The following is a 22,382-nucleotide window of genomic DNA, read 5'->3' as shown; positions in this document are numbered from 1 at the left end:
AGAGGCTTTAAAGTACTTTAAATCTTGTAACTGTAGTTGTAACTTGCATAACCACAGCATTACCTGCATGTATGCGTCTGCAGTACTACTTAGAGTCACTGCAGAGGAAAAAAAATTCTAATGGAACTGAGACAAGACATATGTAAAGCAGTAAAGGTCACTGCATGGTGAATTTCAAAGGGGCTGCAGGAAATTAACTGTGTTGCCATAGTCTCTTAGTAATCTCAAAGGATAGTTCCAAACTGAAGACCGCAAAGCCAAAAAAAGCATATGACCCAAACAATACTAAACGCAAGTGCAAACAGTAAATACTACAAGTCCCAAAGGGTAATTCCAAACTGAAGATTGCAAAGTCAAATTAGCAAAAAAAGGAACTTTATTTACGAATTAGGGTGAAGAGCTTTTCGTCCCACTAAATTGTGGGACTTCTTCAGACAAACAAGAGCAAATTATTCAAAACATTTAAATAGCTAGTTTGGTGCCAAAATATAAGCGCCGTAACCCAGCAACAGTAAACAAATCTTGTGAGCTGTAATATGTAAGAATTCTAATAAACTCTGCATTAGACTGCGAATAGTAACACATAAATACTCTAAATCAACTAAAATTATATATATTATAATAATCTTAATAAACTAGAAATATTAAAAGGACTAAAAACAGTATAGATAAAATTCTCTGTGGCTATAATTTCCTAGTATTAATGTGCAGAAGTATAACAAGTAGATAAAAGCATGGCTAATGTAAAAAAACAACTATGTATGTAACTGACAAATAAATAAGATAATAAAAATTAATACAACTAAGAATATGTATATGAAATATTAAATACAAATATCTTTCTACAAATTAAATGTGCAAGGTTTATCTGCGTAAACTTTTTAACTTCAAAATAGGGTACAAGGAACAAATTTAATTTAGTCCTGGTGACACACTGGCATTAAGGCGGAGTTGCCAGTATAATTCTTGAACTTCAAGTAGTACCTGTTCAGGACCGTCTCGTCCGTCTGGTACAATTGTGTCAACTGCTCTAAATGTAAATGAATGATTAGCGGTTTCTATAATATGGAAAACTAAGAAACGAACTTGAAACTGAAAACTGGAACAATGATGCGGGAAAACCAATCCAAAAACCACTCGAAGGCAATAAAACTTAGCGCTTTCATCCACTTTAATGACGTGAACTTCCTCAGAAACAATGACTGGATTCTTACATCTCATTTAAATAGAGTATTGCAGGAAATGATGTAACCTTCATGGTTGATAAATGAGTGAATGAAATTTGGTTTATCAAGGAAGTTATAGAAAGAAATTGGAGAATAATTCTTGGCAACATGGATTTAACTTTGTCCCTAGGTTTGCGACCAAGTTTTACATTTAAGAGGGTCACTAACATCAAGCAGATGTTGGAATCATCTAAGAGATCAAATAGGGACAACACAAGAAGGGACTGTATTAAGAAAGGCACATTTGCCCAAGAACTGCAAACAATGTAGACTTATTAGTAACTCATCATTCATTACAATAGAACATCTAGGTCAGACGTTTTGGGCTCACAAATATTTGAACTGTCATAGTGAATACGTTGTGTATATAGCGACTTGCTGCACATGTAAAAATTATTATATTGGTAAAATCAAAAGATTTTTTGAATCGTAGGATATACGAACATGTGTTGTCTATAAAGGAAAAAGATAAAAGTAATTCTTTAGCTAGACATGCACTTTCTTGTAAAGATTTCAAGAAATTTTAGTTTTTTGTGTTGGATTATGTAGAAAAAGGAACATTCACAGGGGATTTAAACAACAGGTTAGAACAGAAAGAAACATTTTGGCAGCTCCTATTTGGGGCTGTTTACCCTGGTTTAAATTAAGTTATTAATATAAAGTGTTTTATTCTATAGATAACACACAATTTAAGTTTATTTCATACATAAGTATATGAGTGTTATTATTATTTTAACTAATTTTTATTTTTAACATTTGTAATATATTTAATCAATCATTTATCAACCATGAAGGTTACACCATTTCCTGTAATACTCTATTTAAATAAGATGTAAGAATCCAGTCATTGTTTCTGAGGAAATTCACGTCATTAAAGTGGATGAAAGCGCTAAGTTTTATTGCCTTCGAGTGGTTTTTGGATTGGTTTTCCCGCATCATTGTTCCAGTTTTCGTTTTCTATAATATGTTTAGCTAATGCATTGTCTAGTTTATTTTTCCTGATGGCATATAAATGCTCATAAACCCATTCACGTAGTTTTCTGTTTTGCCGATGTAAAAGGCAGGGCATGATTGGCACTGAGCTAAATAAACAAATCCCTTTGATTGACAATTAAATTTGTATTTAACTTTGTATGTGGCATTTCTAATGGTGAAAGATTCACCTGTAGCCATGTGTGTACAATATCTACACATGTTACATTGGAACATTCTTTTTCTAAGGGGTACTATTTTTAAGTCACTCTGTTATTTGTTTGAGATTCCTACCCCTTTTCCAGATAATTTTTGGTTTAGAGGGTAATTTATTACTTATATCATTATCGAATTTTATCAAATTCCAATTTTTATTAATAATAAAAATGATAGTGTCACTGTCTGAACTAAAGGGAGTGATAAGTGCCAAATTTGTTGCGGCCATATTGTTTAATGACTAATTCTTATCAGTACCCAAAATAGGGAAATAAAAACCTTGTTCTCTTTTTATTGTAACCTCTTGAACTAGTTGGTAGAGAAATTGTTGTGGGTAACCCCTACTAATGAACATTGTTTTTAATAGTTGACATTTGTCATAAAAGTGATCTTCCTTTGAAACCATACGGGTTGCACGTACTAACTGTCTTTTTACAACAGATTTCTTCTGGTATATAGGGTGGTTACTACTATAATGAAGAAAAGTATTAGAATAAGTTGCTTTCCTATATATTTTAGCATAGAAAATCTTGTTGGTGTAATCATTACATAATTCAACATCTAAATACATTATTCTATCTTTGTTAAAAGAATACATAAAAGTTAAAAAGTCAGTACTTGAGTTAAAAAAAGTAATCAAATCTGCAGCCATGGTTTCATCACCTTCAACTAAAATAAAAATGTCATCTAGGAAGCGCGTGTAATACTTAATATTACTCATCATATTTATATTCTTACCCAAAATTTCCTGCTCCCAGTAGGCCATGACTAAGTTGGCAAAAATCCCACCGCAAGGGGAGCCCATGGCTACACCTATTTTTTGCAGGTACATTTTGTTGTCAAAAGTAAAATAATTGTAAGACAAAACAATGTCCAACATTTCTTCTACTAGTTTAATTTCCGTTTGTGGTGCACCATGTTTTCTCAAAATAAAACTAACTCATTCAATGCCATCCTGGTGGGGTATACAGGTGTAAAGGTCCTTAACATCAACGGTTAAAAAAAATTCAAATTGTCCTCAAATTCTAATTGATTAATATTGTGAAGAAAGGACCAAGAATCTTTACATATAACTTTCTCCTTAGTTACATACTGTTGCAATATTTGATCCATCATCTTGGCACATGGGTAGGTGATACTGTTCCTGGCATCAACTAATGGTCTCATAGGTGGCTTGGCTAATGATTTATGAATTTTTGGAATACCAAAAAGAATAGGTAATCTTGGTGCAAGCATTGTCAAATAGTTTAATGTTGTTAAATCTATTATGTCTTCTATAAACCAATCATTAAAGGAAGACCTAATAATGTTATATGACTGGTGGAGTTGGTTCCTAGATGTTTCTTCATATGCTGCAGTATTAAGTGTATCTAACATTTTCTCAATATACTGCTGTTGAGTCATAATAATCAAGCCACCACCTATATCTAGTTGTAGGAATCTTACCCCTGTATTTTTTAATGCATGTAATGCTGTTATTTCTAGTATTGTAGTATTAGGGTGTATATCAGCCCTGTGTATACTCCCATAAAACATGTTTCTCAGATCATTTTCACATATTTTCTCAAACATGTTTAAAGTAGGATGCATTGGTGGTATGAATGTACTAGCTATACGTAAGTTATTGTCACTTGTAAGTTCACTAGCAAAAAACATCTTCAAATTTAATTTCTCAAAAATAACTTCAAATCAATAATAGTTTGAACTACATCTGCATGATTACTAGGAACAAACGTAGAACCACGGGCAAATAATTCAATAATAATTGGTTCTACTGTCACAGTAGTATAATTAAAAAATTAAAAATCATTGGTTGAATTATACAGTATGGTTGGGTATTCTTGCCAGTCAGTACTTACCTCCCCCTCCTCCCTTATGTGTTGGTAAAATTCTTGTTGGTATAATAATTGTCCCTTCTCAGGTTGTAATGGGAAGTACCCATCCGAAAATTTGCTGCTTGATGTGCAGGAACAACCTGCGGTGAAGGACTGGTGATCATGTGAAGTTGATCATAGTGATGTGCAATAGCACCAAGGTTATTAGAACTAGAAACATCATGCATATTTTGTTCATGTGGTGCATGATCTGAAGAATTATTGTTGTTATAGTTGTATGTTGAAGTAAAATTAGATTTTACCTGGGAGGGGGGAGGTTTCAGATATGCTGTACCATTACTGTAAGCTTGTCTATCTCTATTCAGTTTCTTTAATTTCGCTTCAGTTACTTTACCCATGTATTGGGCAATACTCATAAAAATCCTATCATAATCATACTGGTAACGGGCAAAGTTAATATGTTGCTGGATAATCTTGTCTATTCTGGTTGCTTCCTGCATTAATGAGTTAGACTGGATCTGGTAATGTTTACTAATTACTTCCAGTAATTCACATCCATGCTTGTTAAAGAGTTTGATTAATTCTTGGTGGAAAAGAGATCCATCCACTAAACCAGTAGGGTATTGCCAAGATCGCAATCCCTTTGGGACTATGCCTTCACTGAGGCATTCATGAAAATAAGCTAATTCAATTTGCAATTTCTTATATTTAACTAAAGTGTTGTCGAATTGTTTCAGTAAAAACGAAATATCTGTAACATCCGTGGCCAGTTGCCCCCTTTTACCACTCTGAGTTGGCATTTGAAGAGAGAGTGGTTCCTTTAACCATTCGGTCAGTGTAGGTGCTCCAATAAGCCCACCGGATCTGTTGTTGCTACTGACAGGTTTATCTATGTTATTACTAATTCTTTTTGGTGAACTGCAATTCTGTGAATTGTGTTCGGGGATATGCACACGTGGTGGTGTCCTTATATCAGAATTTAATGTATTTAAAATAGGCTGGGCTGGTTGTCGGTCGAATTTAATTCAACAATGTTATAACCAGGTTGAGTTGAGGAATTAGCACGATTGCTGCTAGACAGAGAGTCAACTTTTTTTAGTCAATGCATCAACCTGATGTGTTAAAGACTCAATTAACAATAACACAGTAGTGTTCTGAGTCTGGTTATCATGTGCCGGTAAGGTCGTAATGGGTGCTGCATCCTCAGTCATTCGGACTACTGCAAACAAAGAAAAAACAAACTTGGAAAAACACAAACTGGAGGACTACAGACCCAAAAGAACAGCTTTAAAGGCAAGTGCAGGCGGTAAATGCTCCGGGTCACAAATATTTCCACAGTGTAAGCCCAGCACAAATAACTGCAATGTTACAAATGCAAACGGTGAATACTGCCAATCTCAAATGATAGTTCCAAACTGAAGACCAAATCTTTCACCATTAGAAATGCCACATACAAAGTTAAATACAAATTTGTCAATCAAAGGGAGTTGTTTATTTAGCTCAGTGTCAATCATGCCATGCCTTTTACATTGGCAAAACAGATAGAAAACTACGTGAACGGGTTTATGAACATTTATATGCCATCAGGAAAAATAAACTAGACAATGCATTAGCTAAACATATTATAGAAATCGCTAATCATTCATTTACATTTAGAGCAGTTGACACAATTGTACCAGATAGACGAAACGGTCCTGAACAGGTACTACTTGAAGTTCAAGAATTATACTGGCAAGTCCGCCTTAATGCCAGTGTGTCACCAGGACTTAATGAAATTTGTTCCTTGTACCCTATTTTGAAGTTAAAAAGTTTACGCAGATAAACCTTGCACATTTAATTTGTAGAGAGATATTTGTATTTAATATTTCATATACATATTCTTAGTTGTATTCATTTTTATTATCTTATTTATTTGTCAATTACATACGTAGTTGTTTTTTACATTAGCCATGCTTTTATCTACTTGTTATACTTCTGCACATTAATACTAGGATATTATAGCCATAGAGAATTTTATCTATACTGTTTTTAGTCCTTTTAATATTTCTAGTTGTTTATTAAGATTACTATAATCTGTATCATTTTTAGCTGATTTAGAGTATTTATTTGTTACTATTCGCAGTCTAATGCAGAGTTTATTAGAATTCTTACATATTACAGCTCACAAGATTTGTTTACTGTTGCTGGGTTACGGCGCTTATATTTTGGCACCAAACTAGCTATTTAAATGTTTTGAATAATTTGCTCTTGTTTGTCTGAAGAAGTCCCACAATTTAGTGGGACGAAAAGCTCTTCACTCTAATTCGTAAATAAAGTTCCTTTTTTTGCTAATTTGACTTTGCAATCTTCAGTTTGGAATTACCCTTTGGGACTTGTAGTATTTACTGTTTGCATTTGCGTTTAGTATTGTTTGGGTCGTATGCTTTTTTTGGCTTTGCGGTCTTCAGTTTGGAACTATCCTTTGAGATTGGCAGTATTCACCGTTTGCATTTGTAATATTGCAGTTATTTGTGCTGTGCTTACACTGTGGAACTATTTCTGTGACCCGAAGCATTTACCGCCTGCACTTGCCTTTAAAGCTGCTCGTTTGGGTCTGCAGTCCTCCAGTTTGTGTTTTTCATAGTCTCTTAGTAATACAGTTTTACAAAACGCCTCACCTTTTCTTCTCATTCTGCCCTGTACGATTAATCTCAATGGCTGATTTTTGTGCAACTGTGGATGGAACCCTAAACTCCTCCTACAGGACCCCTCATGCTTAGCATATGATTTGTAGTCTCTTCTCTAAAATCACTTCCTTACACTATTTATCTTATCCTTTCCCTACCCACATTTATTTAACCACTCTTTCCAAACCACTCTCTCTAGTCAGTCTGCTGATCCGGTCCTCACCTATGGTATACTAATACTACACTTAACAAAACTCTGTCACACTCTCTGCTCCATCCAGTCCTCATCTGTGGTATACTAATAATACTACATTTAAAGATCTGCCACACTCTCGGCTCTGTCCAGTCCTCATCTCTGGTATACTAATACTGCACTTAACAAAGCTCTGGCACACTGTCTGCTCCTCATTACACCTTCATATTAACAATAATTTCATGCACACTTTCCTGCTGTAAACATGTTTCTTTGTTATATTCCTTTTTTCAGCATTACTCTACACAACACTTATCACTCTTTAATCCAAATTAACCCTGTCAGATTCTCACATAACACTATTACTCTATGCATCACTTAACACTTTTCAGTTCTACGTAACCTCTTCTGGTATTACATAACACCATTAAGGCAACACTATCACTTTTCAGTCCTAAATAATTTGCTCAGTTTCTCACATAACTGTCTCCCAATGGACTGACTGATCACTTTTAGGGAGAAAACTATGGATCTATGAATCACCTCAATGACAGACCTACTGTACATTGAGTTTGCACCTTACATCTGAAGGAATTAGTGCCGGAAAGAAAACATTTGCAATAATCTGTGCAGCTGTGAAGATGAACATGCAGTCATCATTCCACAGTACACAACTGTTTCGTCCAAGTATGACAGACAGCTGTTTACATAGTGTGACATCTGTGTTACTGCAATATAAAGCAAAAGAATATTGCCACAAGATAAAGTATTCTAACCGTTTTATTGAGCACTTTTGTTCCTTATGAACTTCAGCAAAATGAAAACAGGAAACTGCACATTTAAATATCCAAGCATGAAACGTAATTTGTTACTACTTCAGCTTATGACTTTTTTCTTTTAAAACAGGGCAAAAAAGATGTACACTCGTTAAGCACTAAATCAGCCCTTAACTTCATCTGTCATCTTAATTCACTTAAAAGCAATTCATTTTCCCAGTGCCTCTCCCCGAGAGATTTTTCATGTTATTAAGAATAAAGAATAAAAAAAAATTAAAATGCTTACATTCACAATAATGTTTGAAAAGTGCAATCATCTTATCTTTATTAATAATACTTCTCAGATGTTCACAGATTCTTTTGCTAAGATTCAGCTCCATCTTGTCCACATAAAATACAGGGCAGACAAAATACTGTGCAATATACACTACCCCACATACATTACAATTAAATTTGCCACCACAGTCCAAGAGATAAGGGTAACCATGAACATTAATAGACACACCTTCCTTGATGTACACACAGTAATGACAGCAGCCACATTTCTTCAAGGTGCCATGCCTGCACTTTTTATGATGTTTAGTGTGTTTAACATTGAAGGTGGTTTATAAACAAATTTTGGAAAGGTTCCCTGCTTAGCAAAATCAGGAACATCCATAAATAATCGAGGTTCATAGGTTGGTACTAGGCTATCGGCCCTACGGCCTGTACAAGCCTAGCCATAACAATTCCCTGGCTATTTCTTCCCACAATATTTACTTCCCCGGACTCCTGTCTAGACTGACATGATTCCTGGGGTAAATTTCCTATCTCCCATCCAGTTTTCAAGGTTCCTTTTGAAGAGGGCCAAGGAGGCCTTTATTAGCAGGTGGTTTGAGTCTTCTGACTGCTTGACATGTATGGGCAGTCTATTCCAGAGTATGGGGAGTCTCTGGGTCAGGAACCTATCCCTCCAGCATGTTTTGTTCATTGTGATGACAAGGTTTAGGTCCCTGGAGCGTGTGGCTCTGATGGATTGGGATTTCTTTAAGTGTAGCATGCCCAACAGCTCTGGGTTTGACATGGCCTTGTATGTTAAGCAGAGATCACCTCTGAGTATTTGATATGCAACAGAGTATAGCTGCAGTTTTTTTAGTCGGTCAGCATAGGACATCTGCTTAGGTCTGTAATTATTTTTGTGAGGTATTCTGTGGCCTTTCTAGTTGTTGCAGATGTCTTGTGAGGTACATACCAAATGGGGCATTGTATTCCACAATGGTTCTAATGAGGGATGAGTACAGTGGGACAATGACCTCCTTTTTTCTGGATGGAAAGCCCTTAGTGATGAGGTGTGCCACATAATGATTTCCTGACTGTTGTGGTGATGTGGTTATTGAAGGTGAGACCACTATCCACCTGTATTCCTAAGTCTCTTACCACACTTTTGGTGTTTAGTGCACTGCCACCTATGTGGTAATTCATGGGTACATGTTTTTTCCCAAAGGGGATAACTATACACTTCTTGGCATTGAGCTTGAGCCCATGGCTCTGGCACCAAGCATCTGTTTCTGTAAGGCCCTTTTGTAGAATATCAACATCATTTGGGAATTCACTAATGGTTCCAAGTTTGCAGTCATCTGCGAACTTTGTTAGCCAGAGTTCCTTAGTGCTGGCCTGTACTTCATAGAAGTAGATGCCAAACAAGAGCGGTCCCAGGACTGAACCCTGAGGTACTCTACTTGTCATTTGTCTGGAGCTGGATTTGGAGTCTGCCACTTTGACAGTGTGGGTTCTGTCAGTAAGCCAGTTGGCAACCCATTGAATGACTTAGGGATTTATGCCCAGCTTAGTAAGTTTATCTATGATTCCAGAGTGAGGGATAGTGTCAAAGACCTTGGCGAGGTTCAGATAGGCTGTGTGGACTGCCTTATCCTCGTCCAGGCTCTGGAGACTGATTCGAAGAAGTCGATCAGGTTCAGGAGACACGACTGGCCCTTCACAAACCCAAACTGGGTGGGGTCCAGTGTTTGAAGGTTGCCAATGTCTTTGTTTATAAGTTCCATGATAATACGTTCCATGGCCTTGCAGATCAGGCTCGTCAGACTGATGGGATGGTAGTTCCTAGGATCCAAGGTGGATCTCCCATTGTAGAATGGGATAACTAGTTGTGCACCACTCAGTGGGCACGAAGCCTGAGGTGAGGCTATGATTAAACGGGTTCCTATGAGTACAATGAAAACGCATTATGTCAAATGCACTTTCGACGACACATGTAGAGCGAACAGGCAAAACAGCGAAGCGGCTGTTCAGCGAATTCTTTCCCTGGGAAAATAGTCGCTTGACCGCTTCATTGTTTTGCCATGTTCTGAAGTATAGTGTGGTCTCTTGTCCGGTATAGCTCCTGAGTGTGACTGTGCAACAGTTACTGATCTTAGGGTTAGGGTGCGGGTTAAGGTAAGTGAATACGTATGAAAGTATTTACTGTTTTATATTTTGTGTTAGATGTATGGTTGAGTTACGTGTGTATGTGTTTTCAGTTGTTTACTTTTGTTTTGAGGGGGTAAAATTAGGGTTAAGGTAAGCGTTTATGTGTTTGGAGCGGTTTATGTAAATGTGCGAGAGTTACTGACCATAGGGTTAGGGTGTAGGTTAAGGTAAGTGCATATGGTTTAAAATGTTTACTGGGTTTTTTTTCGTTAAATGTATGGTTGGGTTATGCGCATATGTGTATTTAATTGTTTACTGCTTTTTTGGGGGGTATAAATAGAATTGGGTACGTGTGTATGTGTTTGGAAGTGTGTAATGTTTTTTGTTTTTTTTTGTGGGGGTTGGAACAGCGATTTCTTTCCCTAGGAAAGAAATCGCTGTTTTGTGGATTCGACATTTTCAGCTTTTGCTGAAAATGTGTCGATGTAACATCGTTTGCTGTTTTAAGTGTTCGATGTTGCAATATAGACCAGATTAAACATGGCACTTAGGTGAAGTAGTACACAGCCCGGGATGTCGTCTGGTCCCATGGATGCTGTATTCTTAGCTTTGGAGAGTGCGTTTTTTACCTGTGTGGCTGTGATTACCGGAATTTGGCAATCTTTCAGTATTGAGATGGGCCCTTTAGGGGGTGAGAGGGGGGGTGAAGTTGGCACTGAATCGATCTGCCAGGATATTGGCAATGTCCTTAGGATCAGTATATTTAATACCATTCTGTTGCAGCTCAGGGCAGATCTGACCATTGCCATTTAGATTCTTGACATAGCTATAGAATGCCTTGTGGCTGTCTTTGGAATCTTTGGCAATTTTAGTTTCATAACTAGCTTTAGAGGATTTTATGAGGGATCTCAGCTTCTTACTGAGGCTGGTAAGGGATTTTGTTGCATCCTGGGATTTTCCTGTTTTCTGCAACAGTTTCTTCCTTCTGTTGTATAGTTTGTTTATGACAGGGGATCACCAGATTGGCTTCCTTTTTTGAAGGAGAGCATCTTGGTTCTATTTGGGATGGCATGATTCATGCATGAGTGGATGTGCTCATACAGTGCTTTAGTGTAGGATTCGGCAGTCGAACTTTCAGTTCCTGTCTGCATGGATGTCATGAAGTTTGTCACTTCTGACTTGAGTAGCATGAAGTTGGCCTTGAAGATGTTTTTTATGGATATTTCCTTACTGGGGGGTGGGGGTGGGATGTGGATGTCAAGGGTGATTAGCTTATGGTCAGACCTAACCACCGAGGGAGTGACCACTGGTGTGGAGCATCGCTTTCCCATGTTGGTAATGACCAGCTCCAGGATATTGCAGCCCCTGGTGGGACTATGGATTAGTTCATCCAGGGCATTGGAATTTATGAATTCCAAGAACCACTGGGCAAAGATGTTGGTACATGAGTAGTTTTCCCAGTTAATGGCAGGGTAGTTGAAATCACCCATATTAAGATGTTTGGTTGTATCTTAATATTTTCCAGTATGTTTAGAAAGGTGTAGTGAGAATCTTGGGGCATGGTAGGGAATCTGCAGCAAGCTACAATTTGGACTGCAGTCTTACTTAGTGTTAGTTGTACCTGGAGAATTTTGGCTGCATTGTGTTGGGCAACTAGCCTGGAGGTGTGAATATCCTTGGTGAATATGGACACTTCTCCACCTTTAGTGTTTCGGTCCTGGTTTTGGTGGCCGAAAAGTGTGGTAAGAGTTGTAGCCTGGTATTGCAGGGGTGCTCTCTGAAGCCTTGAACCAGGTCTCAATTACTGCACAGATATCGATGTTCTCCATTTTTAGGAGTGCCTCAAGAGAGTGCATTTTGAGGTTTAGACTTGTAGCATTACTTTCAGATTTTGCATACTTGTACCTGTTACGGTGATGGTTTTGTCCTTTGAACTTCACCTAAAAAAGGCACTACAGGCGTGGCAAGAGCCTTAGCCAGTAACCTGAATCCCAGGGGTGACAGGTGCAGACCATCTCTGGCAAAGCATTGTGGTTTGTCGCTCATGTCGTCCCAGGCAGACAGATACCGGATCCCCTTTGAATGACAGCAGAAGCTTAGCCAATTGTTGAAGTCAAACATTTTGTCCCATTTCTTCTCCATAACACACCCAGTGCCATGGGAGTTAATGGAATGATGTAAAATTTACCGAATGAGAAAAATTATTACCGGGCCTCTTAACCCCTCCTGGTATGGATTTTCTCAAAATGGGTGCATATTAGCTGTCCCTATTATCCACAAACAATTCATTATTAAGCAATTAACTATCCAATTAAGGGTAGTTTCTAGAAATAAACAGATTAGTCAAAATAATGGATTAGGTAAAAAAAAATCTAATCATCAGTAATAAGTCTGGATAACTGTATAAACTGTCCTTTAACGAAACACCTCTTTTTTTCCATAAGTGTGTACACTATTAAAATGAACTATAGGATAACATCGGATTTAAAATAAGCTGCAACCAAAGTTTTGTACAAAACAACATCTAAAAAGTTCATCTCCATACAATCAGTGTAAAAGAAAACTCATAAAGTCAGTACTACAAGACAGATGGTCACATAAGTCATCAAGTAACTGTGAACCACCCTTTCAAATAAAAAAAATGTCATCCAAAAATATTGATTAACATCTTAAGTTGATATTACATATTCTGCCAAAATACATCTTTGTTCTTAAAGGCAGTGAACAATATTGGCAAAAATGGGGCCACAGGTTGCCTCAATAGCAACTCCAGTAATCTGTTTAAACTGTTCACAATCAATGGTAAAAAAAATCTTGGATAAGACCAGATCCATGAATATAAAAGGATTATTTAATGACGTACTGTTCAAATCTGTCATATCACACAGCCTAATATCATGGGGTATAACACTGAAAACATTCTATGCCACCTGTGACCACAAATGTCCTGTGGGTCACACTCCACACCCCTAATCTTGTTAAGAAAGTTCCAAGAGTCTTAAGACCTTTGGGAAGCAAATGTTTTCCACATCTTTATGTTATCTTCAGGATACCAAACATCATTGGTTTCCTAGATTTATCAACATGTAAAATATTATATTCCTGTGATATTACTGGGACCATCAATAAGCAGTCCTTTAAAGTTAGATCTATACCCCTGTATGCTTGGCAGATTCATTAAGGGAGACCATATAGTATAAAGTACTTTCCAAACGCAAATAAAACACCTTACTCACAAAGTCTAAGGAATTAATTAATACCACTTCACCCTTTTTCTGCTTTCATAACACATACCAGCTCCCTTAAAACACTGCTTTTTTTAGTGCTAAGGTTGTAAAACCTATTCAGAGGTTGTGTTCTAGCCGTAAAGTGGATGTCCTAAATATAAAGTTTTCATAAAGAGCTAGTTGGGTTGAAATGATAGGTTCCTTGTAGATTTCTTAAAAAATGCAACCTGGAAACTTTTATTATTGAAATCATTCTGTTCAAACATCAAAGCAAAATAAATTTCCTTAAATATAACTTCAATTCAATAATAATGTCTGCTTACTAATTCTTCCGGTATGTAAAAATGAAAAATCTTTCTGACATAGGGTATAATGAGTATCAGTAATGTTCAAACTGTTAACATTAAAAATATGAAAGTCTTGATCACATGGTGGAATACATAATGGTTTCTCATTTAATTTATGACTGAAAAAGATGACGGCCATAAATTCCATTATTTTTCATCCATCGATACTGTGTGTGTGTGTGTGTGTGTGTGTGTGTGTGTGTGTGTGTGTGTGTGTGTGTGTGTGTGTGTGTGTGTGTACAACACACACATATGTACATATACATAGATATAGATATGTATATATATATATACACACACACACACACACAAATACACACACCCATATACAGACATATACATACACAAATGTATATTATATACCCGTGCCATATCCACAGCATCCCACTTCATAAAAGGATCTTCCAAACAAAAATCTCTATACTGGGCAACCTATTTGACTGCAGGACTATGGTAGAGAACTTATGGTACATACAAGGTGAAAGAAAAGCTTGACAAATTTGTCCATGGATAACTACATAGTATTCATTACTAGATAACTGCCAAGGATGCATACAGAAAATGCACTACAAAAATAAATCTGGATCAAGTGAAAGACTGTTTTGCAGAATAAAATTAAACTGTGTGTCTTGCAAGTGTCGGCAACACTTACTGAGATCTTACTAATAAGTTGTTTGTCTTTCAGCTTTTCCCGGTAAGGGGTCGCCACAGCGGAACTCTGGTCCGCTAATGATTGGCAGTAGATTTTTATGAAACACAGAGGTGCCAGCTCGACGCTCAACCTTCAACGAAGGCATGCCCATTTACACACGCATGTCTTTTGAACGCTACCCAACCGCAGGGAGGACATGCAGACTCCACACAGAAGGCACTCTCTCAAGCCTAGCCGAGAATCGAATGGGAGAACCTCTTAGCAGCAAAAGGGACAGCCTTACTAAAAATCTGATGCTGTATCATAAAATGAAAAATGCAACAGCAGTAACCAGTGCCTAGCTGCAAACTTACAGACCAGTACTTCTGGAAAGTTCCATATAATGAAAAATATGTTACCATATGAAAAGGTCATTAAAATGCATAACAGTGCTGCACAAACATCAGCATCATGCTGTGAAACTGCACACCATGCACACTGTACCTATCAAGCACTAACATTCACACAGACTACTTAGCTCTGTGCTCACCATTTTCTGCAGTAAACAAGATACCTGCAAAAAGAAGAGATTTCATGTTTGTTACACTGTTAAATGTAACACAATGATATGCTTGCAGTTAGAAGTCCTTAACACAGGCTACAACAGGGAACCATATCTGTCAATAATTCCACAACAACCCCATGATGTTAAAATTATATGACCATGTGGAGAGCACAGTTAGATTAGCCAGAGAAATGGTAACTACTTACATTAAAATATGTAACAAAAAACTAAAAAGTTCCACTCTAAATTCAAGTTTCTCTGTCTGTAGTAACTATATTTGTAAAAATATCAACTTATGTTTTTTTTTTCTCTACTGGGTCTTCATAGCTTTGTTCCTGATTCCTTACAGAAGCATTGCAGTGCACTGCTGAAAACACTGTTAAGTTCTACTACCAAACCTAAAACTAAGTAAAAAGATGTACTTTTTAAATCACAATGATGCACATCTCAGGATTATACCAGATATCAGTGTGCACAACAAAGCATACAAACTCCTGATAAATTGTCTCACATAATATGATGACTGAGATTAATGTTTATGGTGAAATACAAAGCAATACTGAAAAACAAAAAAGTAATACAGCTGTTATGCAGCTCTGAAAAAAAAAAGCATGAGCACAAACTGCGTTACTTAAGTAAAACATCAATCTGATGTTGATTAGTGACAAATGATGACATACACTGCCAGCATTAGGCATCAGTTCTTTTGCCAATATGGCAATAATTGAAGTACGTGTCTACATTTATAAATCCTTGTGTTAAGTAAAGAAACGGTTACCATTTTTTGTAAAAATATTGCATATTTTGTGAAAATGAAGCATAGAATGCAAATGTTTCGTACTTTGAGCAACTATGGAATAAGTAAAAAGCAGCCATTATGTAAGAAAAGTCTGAGCATTTCCATAACCTACAAACTACTTTCCATTTCCAGTTGTGAGACATTTTAAAAAGGAAATAACTAGTCAGAGATGGATGGGAAATTTTTAACATCTCACCTTTATGGCAAGAGAGTCAGTAAACAATTCTCTGAAAATGACACTCTAAGCACAAGGCTCACAATACTGGATGGATCTGTAATAAAACATCCTTCAAAAACATAAAACTAACTAGTCAAAGGAATACAGAAAGTGGAAAAAACAAAACTGCACTCAACTCAAGTAAGAACACAAATAAAACAGTCCTTTAACTCACACTCACGACACAGGGCAGAACAATGCCTGCATGGTGCCCACATGTCTACAGAGGTAGCACCCTACCACATCTTTTCGGGTGTGCCACCTGGCAGTCTGCAATCACAACTGTTAAATGTAATCACTGTGCCAACTGTGCTACATTCATTAGCATGAATGAGAATCTGAAATGAGTTTATGACATGCTAAAGCAAACCACAGTGCAAATGTCCTTATAAAGAATGTAGCTGTTTGCAAAATGCTCTTGACAAAGCTGAGTAAATTAGGAGGTACCCAGCTCATTATCTGCACAGGTGAATGTATAAATGAGTTTAGAAACACACTTTACAAGCAAAGATGAAGGAAGTAATTAAAACAGCTACCTGCAGAAAGGTAGTTTTGAAAGCCGCGGTGGTACAGCGGTAGCGTTGTTTCCTCACAGCAAGAAGTTCTCCTGTTTGATTCTCGACTGGAGTGCCTTCTGTGTGGAGTCTGCATGTCCTCCCCGCGGTAGAGTGGCCTCCGAAAGACATGCGTGCCTTCGCTGAAGGTTGGGCGTCGGGCTGGCAACTCTGCACCATAAAAGTCTACTCCCAATCATTAGCGGACTGAAGTTCCGCTGTGGCGACCCCTAACCGGGAAAAGCCGAAAAGACAAACAACCTGCAGAAAGGTAGTTTAAAGACTGTAAATAAGCACAGACCTTTTGCCCATTTGTTTCTTTCTGCTAATGCCATGGAAATATGTTTGGCAGTGGTTACCTGTCATTTTGAACCAATAAAGAAGCCTTCTGAGATTCACAGCATGGTTTTCACCACTTAATGTGAAGTGGATATAGCTATAATCAGAATAACAGATCACATTCTCAGAAGGTGGCAGAACTGAGAGGCAATGCTGACTCTGATGTTTGACCTTTCAAGGGTCTCTCCTGCAGTGTTAATCCCTCTGCAATGACCCACACACCTTTGGAGCTGGTAGGAAGATTGGGAGGGGAGACAGACAGACTAGCTCTATGTCAGGGAAAGGCTTCATCTTAGCGGACATGGGAAGGGAGAAGAGAGATTTTACCAAAAGTAATAACTGGAGTAGGGGAAACAGAAAATGGGCAAGAGGGGGCTGGAATTTACTGCTGAAAATTAGCAAATAAACCAATGTACTTGGAGCAAATAACTAGAGCGGGAAAGGTAACAGAGTGGGATGAGGCTAAGCAGAAGCTTGGACTTCCAGTTTGAGACTGCCATCCCTACCAGAGATTGATAATAGTATACAGGCAAAGAGGAAAGGGATATGGAAGTGTTAAGTGAATGACTAGCTCTGGCAGAGTTTTAAATTGAGCCTATAATGTATAGTTGTGTTACATTTACCATAAATGTAGATGTTTCAGTAGATCAATATCATGTAGAAGACCATGACCGACATGATTCCTGGGGTGTTTTCATTATCCCTAGCTAATACACATCTGTGTACCGATGTCTAGATGTCAGGGTATAAAAGGAACATTTGTCAGTGTCATCTTCAAATCTTTCTAGGCTGTGATAGTCAGTCTGATACCTCAGGACAACACAACCCTTTCAGCTGTCCAAGGTTTGAGAATGATATGAGAATGGACTAACAATGGACTACAAGTGGGGGGGGGGTTTGAAAGATTAAGGGTACCTGCAAAAACCCCCAGACATGGGGGGGATCCAGCACATTGGAAGGCTAGGTGCATGAAAGCTGGTACTGCAATAGTGATCTACATGAACACCTACAATTGTGGTAAGTGTAACACAACTGCACTGTGTTCTTCATAGTCAATGTTGTAATACTAATTCTTGGGAGGATTTCTAAAGTTACAGGTTGAGAGGCTGGCCATTTGTTGCCCCCTTGGACAGCATGTTCTGCAGGACAGCAGGTGCAAAACCTGCCACAGCTCTGGATGCAGAACCTAAATGATAGTGTTTGGTAAAGGAGTGGACAGAGGACTATATTGCCTTCTCCAAAATGGCTTGAATAGGAACACATTTTAGAAAGGCAGTGGTGGCCGCCTTGCATCTCATGAAGTGTGCCTTGACAGAAGCTGGTTGTGTTTCTCCATGACAAGCATAGCAGAAGGTAATACAATTGGCTAACCATTTTGAAATAGTCTATTTGGAGACAGGCCTACCTTTTTCCCTTCTACAAAGGTCACTAAAAGTTGTTCTGCTCTATTTGGAAACTTTGTTCTGTTAAGGCAATACCTTATCTGCTGGTGTACATCCAGGAAATGTAAGATTTGTTAAGCTTTACTCAGCAGGTTAGGAAGGAACACCATCAGGTATATAGCTTGATTCAAGGAGTGTTCTGATACTACCTTGGACATGAAAGAGTGGTTAGTTCTAACGGTAACTCTATCCCTGTGAAAAAATAAAGGGTTCTTCACTCATCAGGGCTTGTAGTTCTGAGATCTGCATGGCTGAGGTGATTGCTATCTGTAGGATGGTTTTCCAAGTGAGCATTTTTAAAGGAGCAAAAGCTGCTGGCTCAAAGGATGGCAGAGCAAGTTTTTCCAAAACACAGTTCAAGTCCCAACAGAAAACAGGGTTTCTCCTGGGTTGTCTTGTGTATAACCCCTTCTGGAAACTGTTTTAGGTGGGAGTGAGAACATATGAGGGGAGCAGGGAAGGCAGGTTAAGATGGCAGAAACATGCACCTTAATACTCAAAGGCCCTAGTCAAATAATCTTGAAAGGTATTCAAACACTACATTCAGACCAGCATGAGGCTGTGTGATACCTTTGGCCTGGCATGGAAAAGAAAATCTTTTCCACTTGGATAAATATGATCTTGTGGCAGTTGTCTTTTTTTGCCTCTAACAAGATTGACATCACTTAAGGTAAAGTAGTTTAGATTGCTTGGTGTTAAAATCTAGCCCTCCATGCTGTTAGTTTGAGCGTGCTCATGTGTGGATGAATAACAGACCCTTTTAGCTGGGTGAGTAGATGCATCACCAGAGGAAGAATATGATATCTCCCCTTTCTTAGGGTCAACAGGAGGGAGGAACCAGTGCTGTCTTGGCCAGAAGGGGGATATGAGCATCATGCTCAGCCTATCTGACCTCAATTTTAACAGTACACTGGGGATCAAGGGTAATGGAGGGAAGGCATACAGGAAGAGGTCTCTCCATATGAAGGAGAAAGTGTCCATGTTAAATGTTCCTGTTTGTTGGGTTCTGGGGTAGAACCTTTGTAGCTGTCTGCTCAGAAGACAGGCAGAGATCTATACTGGGAGTATCCCCATTGGTGGCTGAGGTCCACGAAACATTCTCTCTTCAGCATCCATTCATTGGGGTCCAGAGTTCTCAAGTATTTTTTTAGGATTCACTGGAGTTTTCTCATGTGAAACTTTGCATGCAGAACCATTATGATGCAAGATGTCATGTATCCCAATCCCTTTAGGTACTCCTTTAAAAATAATGGTTGCCTTAGATCTAGGGTGCATAAGATAGCTTGTTAGGTTAGAAACCTTGTCTCAATGTACAAAGGCCTTTTGTTGTACTGAATCTATCAGTGAGTCCATAAAGAGAATTCTTGTTTATGGCTGAAGTTGGGACTTGCGGAGGTTGAGTGTGAGGCTTACCTTCTGGTAGCAGTTCATGATGCAATTCCCCTGGATGAGGCAGTTGTCCAGTTAAGAGTAAATGTGGACTCCTAAAGTTCTGCAATGGGCTATAACTGGAGCTAAGCATTTGGTGAAAACTCTGGGAGCAGTGGATAAGCCAAATGGTAAAGCACAGAATTTGTAGTGTAATCCTGCTGCCATAAATTGAAGATATTTGCTGTGCTCCTGCAAAAATAGGCATCCTTCGACTATTCTTCATTAACAGCAGGTAACAGTCATCACCCTCAAACACTCTTCAATCAAGTTTCTTAGACCAAGCAAATGATAAAACGAGTCTCAAAGGGTGGTATAACAAACGAAAATCAAGAAATCTTGCAAAATAATTCCACTAATTAATTAAATGATGGTTTAGCACTTTCAGCCGCTCTGGCCTTCATCAGTATATAATGATCTGACAACATTAAGCTATTTTTTTCTGGGTAGAATATACACTTAACTAGTGAATATTAAAAAAGGAGATGTCAGCAGTATTGGGAAAAGGGACATTAAGAACTATAAAATGGAGTGGAGAAATAATAAAAAAGTAGAACATTTTTGATTTGATTGTGAAGAACAAGGAGTGAAAGATGTTGATGAAAATAAAACTCAAGATACTGACAGTGAAAATGATTTGATACAAGTGGTAATGTATTTAACAGAATAAGTAGATAGGACTGGTAATGAAACTGATAGAAATCTGAGCAGGAATTAAATGATAAAGAAATATACAAGGACAAACAAAATATGAAACAGGAACGAAAGCGCATGCAGAGAGGAAGAGGATGAAGTATGGCAGAATATGGATGACTTGATCTGAACCAGAGTTCGAGAGATTAAAATAACAATAAAACATAGCTCTGAGTGTGAAGAAAAAAGGGAATGTATATAAGGAAGAAAGATGGACACACAACCAAAATTGAATTGGTAAATAGTGTAAAAGTCAGGAAAATTAAAAGAAAAATAATTCAAAATGTAAGAAAAAGAACAGCATCAGGATATTACCTGTAAATGTTAACTGGCATAAAATGAAGCTAGAAAAATATGTATTTTAGACCAACATGTAAAACTGATATTTTCTAGGTGATAGTATGAACATTCAAGCACAATAATTATAAATGAATAAAAAATTATGGAAGTTAGGGCCCAAAACATGTTCAAGAGTGGCATTTTTCTTAAAGCAATCAGACATAAAAGTGCTGGATTTTTTTATAATAAAGGATTAGACTACAAGTGATGGATGTCAAAATAAATGGTAAGGTGGTAAGGATAGCTGGAATTTATGTATACATCACAATGAAGGACATGTAACATTTATGGAGATAGTGAGGATAGCTGGAAGAATTTATGCATACATTGCAAAGAATGATACTGAACAGATATTATGAATATAAAACCATATATATATATATATATATATATATATATATATATATATATATATATGTGTGTGTGTGTGTGTATATAAAACAGGCTATGAATAAGGTGATAATAGGAGATTTTAAGTGTGACATTAGAAGAAAGGAAAAAGAAGGTGAAACAAGATATTAAAAAGGCACATGAATTGTTAAAACAGACAGTTATATTTAAGTAAGAAAAAGTCTAACACTTATTTCAGACCAACTTTGAGGACATTAATACATTATATTATGTTATCAGAAGACATTTTAGAGGACTGCAGTGGAGTAACCGAAGAAGGTGTTTTTTCACCCAAATGACTTCGCTGTATGGGTGAGTATACTTGGAAATGGAAAAGTAACAGGAGAAGGAAGGGGAGTTAAAAGGCTGATGGGATGACTGATACAAAGATTTTTGAAGTAAAAATGCTATGAATGAACAATCTTACTATCAGAGATATTTACGTGTCATACTAAATGCTGGATTAGTTTTAAGAAAAAATTACAAGAAAGTTTATGCAAGACTACAAAGATAAAGTATTAATTTAAAGAAAAATAAGTATTGGGATATGCTAAAAGAGTTATAGGAAGCTCTAAAAAGAATGAGTTGGAGGATCCTATATGTAAAGAATGGGATACATATGAAAAAAAAGAAATGGAGTTAAACATTATTATTTAAACAATAGTATTATTAAACAATAGTATTATCTAAAAGGAAAGGGTTATAGGAAGCTCTAAAAACAATGACTTGGAGGATCCTATAGGTAAAGAATAGGATATATATGAAAAAAAAGAAATGGAGTTAAACATTATTGTTTAAACAATAGTATTATCTAAAAGGAAGACAGGAGTAAAGGAAGATGAGATAGGCCAAGACAGGGGTAAAGGAAGATGAGATAGGCCAAGACAGAGGTAAAGGAAGATGAGATAGGCCAAGAAATGCAAATGTGAAGAAAATAGTAGATTATGTGAGAAAATGTAGTTTGGGGAGGGGGGCAACAACAGTGGATTTTAACTGGAGGCAGAACATTTTCAAAAAAGATGCAAAAGCAAATTTGGAGAAAGTCATCACATTACATGAGCTGAATGATGTTTAATTATGTTTTGAGATTGAATAATGAATATTCAGTTACAGGATTATAA

General features: G+C 37.3%; 1 protein-coding gene across 6 annotated transcripts in view; it reads right to left on the bottom strand.

Annotated features, from left to right (window-relative positions):
* PBXIP1 (PBX homeobox interacting protein 1) overlaps window positions 1-22,382 on the bottom strand; it is a 495,209-nt gene that overhangs the window by 153,112 nt on the left and 319,715 nt on the right. For 4 of the 6 annotated variants that reach the window (XM_044080087.1, XM_044080091.1, XM_044080090.1 and 1 more), the window contains one exon: window positions 15,046-15,069. The exons of the other annotated variants lie outside the window; for them this stretch is intronic. In XM_044080087.1, the coding sequence (XP_043936022.1) occupies window positions 15,046-15,069 (24 nt within the window). The remainder of the gene's footprint in view (window positions 1-15,045; window positions 15,070-22,382) is intronic. 6 annotated transcript variants of the gene reach the window in all.

Source organism: Protopterus annectens, chromosome 8.part0 (assembly GCF_019279795.1).
Source record: "Protopterus annectens isolate FY-2018-M chromosome 8.part0, PAN1.0, whole genome shotgun sequence".
NCBI classification, from domain to species: Eukaryota; Metazoa; Chordata; order Ceratodontiformes; family Protopteridae; genus Protopterus; species Protopterus annectens.
Note: the sequence above shows the minus strand (reverse complement) of the source record. Positions and strands in the feature narration are given on the sequence as shown.